The following is a 10782-nucleotide window of genomic DNA, read 5'->3' as shown; positions in this document are numbered from 1 at the left end:
ACCATGAGGGCGGTAGGAGGCACACCCTCCAGTCTCCAGTGGGGGCCCAGGGACCCTGGGAGTGACAGGAAGGCTGCCTGAGGCCAAGTTCAAGCGCAGAGTGTAAAGCTACACCGTCAGATGCCCCTCCAATGCCTGGGCCCTCCGCCGAGCACGTGGCCAGGAGGGAGGTGTGTGGGTTTGGGAAAGGCCTGCGTGGACTTCCAGAGCAGAATGCTCCCTCCTGCAGGGCCGGGATCCTCTGCGGCTGCAGCACCCCCAGGGCTCCTCCCACAGGCCCCTCTGCCCAGCGCCAGCACCCCGCAGTCCCCATGTGGGGCTGTCACCCACAGGAAGCTGTGCCCGTCAGCTCCTGACACACGCTGGCTCCACCTACAGGCCATGACCGGCTTGTTCCCAAAGCCCGAGGAGCTGGGTGAGTGGGTCCTGGGCCAGGAAGCTGGCTGTGTGCGGGAAGAGGGATTGCTCTCCCAGGCACGGCTGGCCCCACGGAACTGCGGGGGCGGGTGGGCGGCATCTACCTTTGACGCCCTCCAGCTGCCCTGCAGCCCACCTTCCGAGGGCACCCTGGATCTCGGCTCAGTCCCTCACATGAACCCCACAGACCCCACCGCTCTGCAGTGTGGTCCAGGTGCCGGCCCCTGTGGGTGACAGGCAGCTTTAAGGAGACAATGCCATCTGCCCAGGTGATAACCGCAGGAACCACAGGCGACAAGGGAGCCGGCGCCCGGCCGCACCGCCCTGTGCCTCCCAGGCCTTCCCGTGGCTCCCGTCCTTCTGCGCGGGCTCCGGCTCAGGCTCTCTCTGCGAGTCCAGGCCTAGGCCCTGCACGGGCGGGTGACCTGCACGTCACGGCCTCGCTCAGCCTGTTTCCTCCTCTGCACGTGGCCTGGAGCCCCACCGTTTGGCTTAGAACCAACGTGGTGAGCGGTGCCGGGGACCTAAGCGCTCTGTGGGTGCCGCTCTCCATAGGATCAGCAGTTTTCCGTTTTCCAAGTGGTCCCCGCGCATCAGCACGCCCGGGAACGTGTAAGACAGTCCTCAGGCCCCACCAGGCCAGCCGTCCTGACCCCCACGGGCCTGACACCAGCTGGTTTGAGCACAGCGCCCAGGTGAGTGATCCTAAGATAGTCTTTCTGAACCAAGCGCCAACTCATCCCCTGGAGGCCGAACTCTTACGGGAGAAAATGCAATTCCTGTGGGAACAGAGACCCCGCGCCCCCCACCCCCCACCCCTCACATGTTCCCGGGCCTCCAACGCCTTCACGCCAACTCCTGCTGGAGCCCGAGGCAGCGGTGAGGCGGAGGCCGATCTGGCCGATACACAACAGACACGGAGGCACGGGAACCCACAGGACGCGGCAGCCACTGGCCGGGCTCCAACCGGGCCAGACCCAACTGCATGCTGGAGACGCAGAGGAAAAGCAGGGAAAGAAACGGCGTCATCTGTTCCACAGCCAGACCCCGAACCTGCCAGGAACAGGTTCCCCCGGGCTCCCTGCGGCTCCACGCTCCGGCTGTAGGAGGTTAAAGCCGCGACTCCGAGGGCTGCGGCCACTGCTTTAGGTGGAGAAAAGGCCACGCAGTCTTTGTGTGGCGTTGGCCTCACTCAAGGACCGATGGCTCTAATGTCATGACTGCCTTCTGATGACATCCCGAGCTTCTAACTCCACCCACAGTGATCCCTAAGGCCGACCGGCTCAGGGAGCACCTGACTGCACCTGCTGTTACAGATCCGCGCGGGGCCGGCCGCCACAGGCGGAGGGAGGGAGGGACGGCGAGGCGTGGTGTCTCCAGGTATGTTTATTCATGCCAGCAAGGACACGGCACTTCTAGACACAGCATGGCGTCCCCATCTAACAGCCGAGGTGTACGCCGGGCCGACGCTCCCCCGCTGCGCACTCGGCTCAGCTCAGCTGCTAGTGATGACCATGAGCAGGCGCGGGACTCGAACCTTTGGAAGAAGCACAGCAGATACAGTCAGGAAGAGCAAGCCGAGTGCAGCTACCGTGTGAGCATCAACAGCCAGAAAGTGTAAGCATGGCCCGTCGTGTGAAGAGGTGGTTTCTACACGGGTCGCCCAGGGCGTGAGGGCTTCTGGGCCCACGCGTGCATGCGGCTCACTCACAGGCGCCAGGATGGAGGGCGGGCCATGTCTCCTCCCCGAGGGCCAGGGGCAGCCCTGGGCGTGCAGGGCTCAGATGACAGCGTTTCACTGTCACTTGGGAAGCAACATAAGACCCGCCTAGTACCAGGGCCTAAATTCATGGCTCCCGGCCCCCCCCACACACACACTGACCGGGCAGGGTGCTCCCAGCAACTGGGGCTCCTCTACAGGGGCGCCAGCTCCCTGCCTGTCCACGCTCCCTCCTGCTGCACACGCATGAGCATCGCCTCGAACCTCAGACCCGAGAAGCAGGCGTCACCTTCGCCAGCCCCCACCGCGCCCTCTCGGTTCCCTCAGGCCCTGACTCCCTTCCCGGTCCGATGGGGCTCTCATTCCCACCCTTTAAAAAGCAAGCACCTTACCTTTCAGAGCTTTAGCTTTTTTATCTAAAAGGAAAAGAAAGAAAAGGTGATCAGTGCTTTACAAAAGCCCGGAGCCAGTTCACCGTGGGGCCAGCACGGGGCGGGGAAGGTCACGGCCGGGGCAGAGCCGGCAGGGAGCCCTCAGAGGCGGGCGCTCCTGTCTCACAGCCGGGGGAGCACCTGCCACAGACGCTCTCCAGGCGGAGACGGCGCTTCGCTTCCGCGTGGCAGGCTCTTCACTCCCCCCCCCCCCCGCCCCCCGCCCCCGTCTGGCAACTGCAGTTCCCCCTGCTTTCCCTCTGGACCAGTCGCTTGTCAATGCGTGACTGGGCCCATCCGGTCCTCTGAGAACGAAATGGTCACCTGCCTAACTGCTGGCGTGAAACATCTCACACACTCAGAACAATGGACAGGAGCAGCCGACACTGCTCACCAGGACCTCAGCCCCAGTCAGCCTGCATTCTTAAAGCTGAGCTCATCGCCTACGCATTCGAAACACCACTGGCCCACCTAGGAAGCCAAGTCTTATTCAAATGTCCCCAGACATCTCTTGGCCGATCCGTGCTCCCCACATTTTAACGGGGGCCCAATGGGTTAGGTAAGAACTCCAGTCCCTTCAGTGTGCCTGAAGTTCCTCTGGAAGTAATTCTGCCCATGACCCTACGAGCCCAGCCCCAGGACACTCACCCGCACTCCTGATCTTGTAGATGATGAAGCTCATCAGCCCCATGCCCACCCAGATCTCCTGGTAAGCCTGCGTGTAGTAGGGCTTCATGGGGACCCACACATTTTTAACGAGGCTCTGAAACATCTGGAAAGGAAAGCAGTGATAAACGTTAACACGGCCATGGTTTCAAACAGAAATGGCAAGAGTTCCATCTGTTCATGAAGTTCACCCCATTTCCCACGATTCTTCAGGGATCTGCTCTGATGCCAGACGCCCCCTCCACCGCTACACCCCCCACGGGCCCCTGCTCTCGGCTCTGAGCTGCACCCCCCTCCCCCCAACGCCCGACCTGGGCTAGCGCAGCTCTCAGTCAGTCACCCTCTTTCCTCAAGCCTGTGCCATCCTGCGGTGTCAGCAAATGTCCCCCAAGGGCTACCCTCCACGAATGTCCTGCCCCAAACCACACGCCACCTTTACAACGTTAAACTGAGAACTAGTGTCTGCATCATCGTGCTAAGAGCAGTTGGCATTTAAAAAAATATATATTTCTATTGATTTCAGAGAGGAAGGGAGAGGGAGCGGGAAAAATCATTGATTGGCTGCCTCCTGTCCGCCCCACACTAGAGGTCAAGCCTACAACCTGGGCATGTGCCCTGACCGGGAATCGAACCGTGACCTCCCGGTTCATAGGTCGATGCTCAACCACTGAGCCTCGCCGGCCGGGCAGGGCTGTTGGCATTCAAAGAACAAGAACATGGTCAAGAACGACACCAGGCGGGGTGCACAGCGACAGCTGCAACTCCGTGCGTGGCTTCACGTTTCAGCCGCACCGAGGTTCAGCCGCCAATGGGACACGGGGAGATATGTCAAGGGTACGCCGTGGCGGCGGCTTCGTGTCTGCATACGCTGTGGGAGGTTCCCATGCAGTCAGTGAACACACCCACCACCTCGTGTGCTTTCTTTCTGTGAGACCTTTAAGTTCCATTCTCAGCAAACTTCAATTTTACAACAAAGTACGGTGTTGACTCGGGTCGCGACGTTTTATGTGTACGCGTCTCGAAGTCCATTGCTAAGTACAAAGCAGGCAGCTTAAGACAAGCTCACTTCCTAAGAGCTGCCATGACAACTGGTTTCATGAATTGCTGGATGTGATCGATAAAGCCATCCATTCTGAACTTACACAGTGCACTGCCATGTGTACGTCTCACAGTGACGCTTTGATGGTGTTTATACTTTACTACAGACTCTGACTGAGCCGCCCCCACTTCCCTCGAGTAAGTTTGGTAACAGCCCTGGCCGGCTCCGCACACCACAAGGCTGCGGGTGGGTTCTGGTCGGGGGATGTACCGAGGGTAACTCATCGATGTTTCTCTCTACTCCCCCGCCCCCCCAAAATCAACAAAAACCTATGCTCAGGTGAGCTTTGTAGAAACAGCTGGTCTACTGCCTACACTCATCAAACCACCGTCAGGAACACAGCCTCGTCCTTCCTATTTTACTTGAAGACGCTGCTTTGCGTCATTGGTGCCGCAGCCTCCCCCACTCCGACTTCCTCTCCCCTCCCCTCGCTGCACAGAACTGTCCTCCTGTTTTCCCCATCTCCGCACGGACACCCGCACGTGGGGTCCCTGTTCACCCAGCAAACGTGGGCTGAGCATGAACTAGGCGGCCGGGTCTGCACCAAGACCTCCGGCCGGACCGGACTTGGAGGGGGGAGGACTGGGAAGGCCACAGTGCTGCCCGGGGTCAAACCCTGGCCCGCGCCTCTCCAGCTGAGTCAGACCGCCCCGGTTTCCTCACCTGTAAAGCAGGGGTGAGAACAGCACCCCCTCAAAGGGAGTGACGATGAGCTCCTCTGCGCCAGGGATTCAGCGTCGGACACACCATGTCGAGCACTTGTTATACCAAACACCACAGAGGCCTGGGGAAGGGCCTGAGGCACGGCACAGAGCGCAGCTTTTATTCTAAAACTAGGGGCCTGATGCACGAAATCTGTGCATGGGGTGGGGGTGGGAGGTGTGTGTGTGTGTGGGTTGGGTCCCTCAGCCTGATCTGCACCCTCTCCAATCTGGGAGCCCTCAGGAGATGTCCTATTGTCCTGCTCCCTGTGGTTCTCTGCTCTCTGCGGACTGCCTACTTGACACCACCGTAGGCCCTGGTGTCTGCTCCCGCCCTGGCCCAGCTGCTCCGCTCCTGTGCGTGTAGGCCCGGAGTGGCTGGGGGTCGTTCTGGGACTCTGGCTGCTCTGGGCCTACGCATGGACCTACAGGCTCAGAGCGGCCGGGATGCAGACTGCTTGGTGCCAGTGGGCGCGCAAGCGGCCACCCCGCCCCCAGCTGCTCTGCACCTGTGTATCCAAATTAACCCACCACCTTTGGTTAATTTGCATACTCACGCCTGATTGGCTGGTGGGCATCACAGAGGCACGATCAATTTGCATATTTTTCTTTAGTGTAGATGTGGCGCATATTTAACAGTCTCCACGTGCTCTCCACCCTTTATCCCTCCCCACTCCCTACCATATAGTAGTACTGTAGAAGGCAGCCTGCTCTCCACCAGCCCTACTTCTGGTTACCATGGGAACCTGCCCCAGGCCCGGCTACCAGCTTGTCCCAGGAGAGAACTTCCCGGGTCTGAAGCTTGATGCTCAGAGGATGGGCCGTGCCCTCCCCGGGAGCCCTCACCTGTTCTGTCCTCACACGGTACTGAGATGCTCTGTCAGAATGAGGTTCCACGAACCCAACAAGCTGACTTGGAAGGTGCTGAGGGCAGCCTCGCCTCCTGCACCCGCAGTGGGTGGGGAGGAAGGTGCCAGGGGCCACGGGGCAGAAGCCCAGGTTCTGTTGGACCAGCTCTGCCTGCTCTGCTCCCGACCTTGGTCAAGTCCCGAAGCTGCTGGTTCAGGAGATCCCTTTCTGTGAAGCAGGGAGCCCTCTTTCTGCCCCCCAGGTGCTCCCGGAATTCGAGGAGACATGAAACCCAGCGGGGTGCCTGGTGTGGAGTGAGAACTCAGTGAGCCACCTGGGCAGCAGCAGAAGAAAGGCTACGAACACCCAGAGGCCAGAGAAGCCGCCCTGGGCCAGGCCCGCCCCGAGAGGCCAGAGGAGGGTCTGGAGGCTGCACAGGAGGCAGGTAAGGGACGGAAGAACCGCTAGTCACCCCGACATTCAGCTCAGGCTCAGGTGTCCGGCATCGTCTTCTCACCTACAATTACCTTGGACTGCCACCAGGACACTGCCAACACTTACGCCCCCAACTTTCCTTTTAAAAAACAACAACATGTTTTCATGTATTTCAGGGGAGAGGTAGAAACATCAATGATGAGTGAGAATTACCGATCGGCTGCCTCCTGCACGCCCTGACTGACGCTCAACCCACTGGGCCACACCAGCCAGGCGCCCCGACTTTCCTTTTAACCAAAGTTGCCACAGTTGGCTGGACAGGTGACATGTTCTCAATATTTAATACTGACACCCCTACTTTCGCTGCGGGAGCCACCTGTCCGCCCGCATCCCCAGCTCCGTGTGCGGGTCTCACAGCACCTTCCTTCCAAGGCCCGTCCTACCCAAAGGTCAGAGGGGTGTCCGCCGAGTCCGTGTGCCCCCGCCCCGCAAAGGCTCCGGCGCGTTGGCAGCAGCCACTCCCTCCCTGACCGCGGCGGCCAGGCCCGGGCGCGCAGGCTCAGGTCCGTGCAATCCAAGCGTCGCCCCTGAACCCCGTTTCGGCCCCGTCTCCCGCCCCCACGTCAGAGACACAGTATAACTCGGAGACAAGTGTGCGCGGGAGGGTGAGGGGTGCGGGGGGCAACGCACTACCGGCGGGTTCGGTTCTCGGCTTGGACTCCGGCTCCATCACTAGCCCGCGGCGCGACCTCGGCTTGCGGCTGGAACCCACGCGGCCGAGGGCGCTCGTCCAAGAGGGAGAGGGGCGGTTGGCCCCCACGCACCCTAAGCCCCGGGCCACCGCCGCCAGCTTCGGGGGCCGGGCGGACCAGCTCGCGCCCGCAGGGGGACGGCAGGGGCTGGGCTGGGCCGCAAGGTCGGCGGGGGTCGTGGCGGGTGGGTCTGGAGAGGGTCCTGCTCGCCGCCGGCTCCTTCCGCGGGCACATCCGGCCCCGGGCCGCCGCCGGCCACCGCCCCGTCCCCCACTGTCGCGGCGGCCCCGCACCGAGCACCGGACCGCGGTCCCCGCACTCACCTCGCCGCAGGACCAACGGCTCGGGCAGCCCCGACCCGCACAGCCAGCTACTCGGGAAGGTCACTGAACGCGCAGGCGCCGCGCAAGGCCTGCCGGGAAGGCGGAAGGAGCGGCGCCCCAGAGGCAGAGCGAGTCCCTGGCGGCGCCTGCGCACCACAGCGCCCCCAGCGGCCGCGCCGAGGCTGCAGCTTGATGGCGCAGCGCCGGGGAGGGGAGGGGAGGGGCGGGCGGGTGGGGTGGGGCTGGGGTGTCAAAATAAGGTGACAAACCGTGTGGATCAGTCCCCGACGCGGGACTCAGGGCTGAAACCGGGAAGGGCCTGGGCAGAGCGGACGAGCTGATCAACCTGAAAAGGGGACCGGCTTTCCTTGCTATGTTGAAGCCCGGTCTCCGGTCTCTGCGGTTTTCTTGCCATTTCTCTTTGAATTGTTAAATGTCTGCCCCGCGGGCATTTATGCATCTGTTCTGTGCATGGAAATTCGACGCAAGAGCCACTGTAAAGACGCGCCCTGGGCTTCAGACACTGGACCTACAGACACAGCCTTTAAAAAGCGCCCCCTCCCTGGGCAAGGAGATAAAACCAAGACTGGAAATTTCAGCAGAAAATTGTAGCACGTGAGACAAAAAGAAAACCACTTACCGGGTTTGAAAAAGAGCCAAAGAAAAATTGGATGTGTTTAGCAGCGGATTAGATAGTTGAAGACTTAACTGCATTGGAAGATAGAAGAAACCATTCAGAGACGTAGCGACAAGAGTTCAGAGCGGGGGTACAGCAAGGGAGGCCGTCAGATGTGTAATTGGAGTCTTAAAGAATGAGAGAGGGGGCAGAAACATTAGAAAATAGGTGGCTGAGGAATTTCCAGAAGTGATGAAATAAAAGTCACACCACAAATTCAAAAGGCCTTATGGAAACCAAGCAGGCAGGTGCATGAACATAAATGGATACCTTGGAACCTGGAAACAAAACCATAGAAAACTAAAAATAACTGCCAACCTAGAATTCAGTGCATAAGGAAATTAACCTTTGGTGAATAAGGTGATATTTCAGACAAACCAAGACAGGGAATAATCACCAGTAGATCCGCATTAAAAAATAAAAAGCCAACAGTTCATTATTCAGGCAGAAGGAAATGAGCCCCAACGGAAGGATGGGATGGGGTGGGGTGGGGTGGGAGGGTGGGGTTCCTGCTTCCAGGAGAAGACCGATTAGAATCGCAGGAAGCTGCGTGCAAAACCTAAAGGCTGGCCTTTTCAGGACAGTGGTTCTCAGAGTAAGGTTTGGGGGTTTCCAGCTCCTCCTGGGGGGTCAAATCTATTTGCATCACAATGGGAAGATGCGAATGCTCCTTTTCACTAGCATTCTCTCACCAGGGCGTGCTGGAGTCTTCCAGAGGCTGTGTGACTTGTAATGTCACAAGAGAATGACATCAGGTATGAGCCCAGCTGTCTGTCAGCACGATCGCATTAAGAGGTCACTGACAATGTAAAAAGTGTCACTCTTCTCACACAGGAAAAATAATATTTTAGTTACTATTCATAAAAAATACTTAATATCACACGGCTTTATTTTTTGTAAGCTTTTAAAAAAATTGATCTTAGAGAGAGGAAGGGGGAGAGAGAGACAAACCGATCCGTCATTTGCCTCCTGCATGCACCCGGACGGGATGGGACCAGAAACCTGAGTATGTGCCCTGACTGGGAATTGAACCCTTCACTTTTTGATGTACGGGATGATGCTCCAACCAGGCGAGCCACACCCGCCAGGGCCAGTTATTTTTATTTTTTATTCTCACCTGAGGTTATGTTTTCCTGTTTTTGGAGAGAAAGGAAGGGGGAGAAAGAAGGAGGGAGGGAAGGAAGGAGGGGGAGAGAGAGAAACATCCATGTGAGAGAGAAACATTGATCCATTCGTTGCCTCCCATACCTGCCCCAACTGGGACCAAACCTGCAACTCAGGCCTGTGCCCTGACTGGGAATCGAACCTGCGACTTTTCAGTGCATGGGACGACTCTCCAACCAACTGAGCCACACCGGCCAGGGCAGGGCCAATTATTGTTAAGAGGAGTCCTGAGACCAGGGCCAGGTCTGAGAACCACTCTCTTAGAAAAAGAGTGTTGTAGACCTATAACGGGTTAGAAAATGGCCGAGGGCAACAAACCTTTAGGGGGAACTGGAAGAGCATCATTGTAAGCGATTTCAAGACAAAGCTTTTGAACTTCAGACTTGATTTGAGATCAACAGATGTTTAATGTCTTTAGTTGCAAATCCAACACATCTTCAAAGAAAACAATGTTCAAAGAACGGGCCGCCCCAGCAGATTTACTCAAAGTGCAGATGCTGCGTTTCGTGGCTGAGAAGGTCAGCAAAGACGGGAAGGCACGTTGACCTTGGCTTCTCTGCTGGTGGGAGAGGGCTGCTTCGTGCATCGGCGGCACTGTGATTGCTGTCAGCTGTTTCCCTTTGGGTGAGCCGCGCAGGCTGCGCTGGGAACGCAAATACGCGAAACCTGCAAGGCCCGCAGGTCCCCGTCGGCCTATGAAGTTTCTTGTCCTCAGCCAACAAGCATGCCAGGGGCACGTTTTGAGGCTGCAGTATTTGGCATAGTCAGAATACAAGGTCTGGAGCTCATAATATAAATTAGTGGTGTGGCCAGGATTTGGGCCTGAGATTCCCAGCTCCGTGCTGATCAGGATAATAAGAAGCTAGAGCCCGAACTGGTTTGGCTCAGTGGATAGAGTGTCGGCCTGTGGACTGAAGGGTCCCAGGTTCGATTCCGGTCAAGGGCATGTACCTTGGTTGCAGGCACATCCCCAGCAGGGGGTGTGCAGGAAGCAGCTGATTGATGTTTCTCATCAATGTTTCTAACTCTCTCTCCCTCTCCCTTCCTTTCTGTAAAAAAAATCAATAAAATACAAAATAAAAAAAAAGAAGCTAGAAAACTCCTTGGCGAGCAGAATGGGGAAGTTGAGAGCGCTGAACAAACGGGCCGAGTAATTCACAGCCGATAAAGAAGTTCGCCTCCCGAGAGACGACATCTAGGCCGCAGTTGTATTTCAGCTCCAGGCCCAGAAAAGCAGCAGAACCAAGCGGGTGATCCCAGGACCAGCTGCAGTGACCAATGCGCCACCTGCTCTGGCACTGACCAATCAAAGGAGACCACCACCCCGAAAGAGCACACCTGGAAAACAGTGAATAGTTTGCTACGTCCCCCCGAGGCCTCCCTGAAAAGTCTGGCCTGCAAGAGAGAGAGAAAACGCTAAAGCAAAGGGTCCAGAGCAAGCTCTCCCTCTGGGGAGCACACGGCACCATTCCTCCCCCTCTCCTTCTCCCACAGGCGTGCGCGTCCTAAACGCGAAGGGACTGCGAGACCAGCCACCCGGGGGCAATGG

The 10782-nt window shown here is 58.2% G+C and overlaps 1 protein-coding gene across 3 annotated transcripts; it reads right to left on the bottom strand.

The window, feature by feature from the left end:
* Positions 1 to 1785: 1785 nt before the first annotated feature.
* On the bottom strand, positions 1786 to 7511 carry ATP5MJ (ATP synthase membrane subunit j). Of its 3 annotated transcripts, none has more exons than XM_008158808.3 (4): positions 7394 to 7511; positions 3217 to 3340; positions 2530 to 2553; positions 1786 to 1954 (listed from the first exon to the last, which is right to left on the bottom strand). In XM_008158808.3, the coding sequence occupies exons 2-4, from the start codon at positions 3338 to 3340 to the stop codon at positions 1920 to 1922; spliced, it is 183 nt and encodes a 60-aa protein (XP_008157030.1). In that variant the 5' UTR covers positions 7394 to 7511; the 3' UTR covers positions 1786 to 1919. The 3 variants fall into 3 exon arrangements, with proteins under 3 accessions (XP_008157030.1, XP_054571402.1, XP_054571403.1); XM_054715427.1 differs by lacking the exon at positions 7394 to 7511 and adding an exon at positions 7012 to 7158; XM_054715428.1 differs by lacking the exon at positions 7394 to 7511 and adding an exon at positions 6411 to 6434.
* Between the last annotated feature and the right edge of the window lie 3271 nt (positions 7512 to 10782).

The sequence above is a fragment of the Eptesicus fuscus genome, chromosome 5 (genome assembly GCF_027574615.1).
Source record: "Eptesicus fuscus isolate TK198812 chromosome 5, DD_ASM_mEF_20220401, whole genome shotgun sequence".
Lineage (NCBI taxonomy): Eukaryota > Metazoa > Chordata > Mammalia > Chiroptera > Vespertilionidae > Eptesicus > Eptesicus fuscus.
Note: the sequence above shows the minus strand (reverse complement) of the source record. Positions and strands in the feature narration are given on the sequence as shown.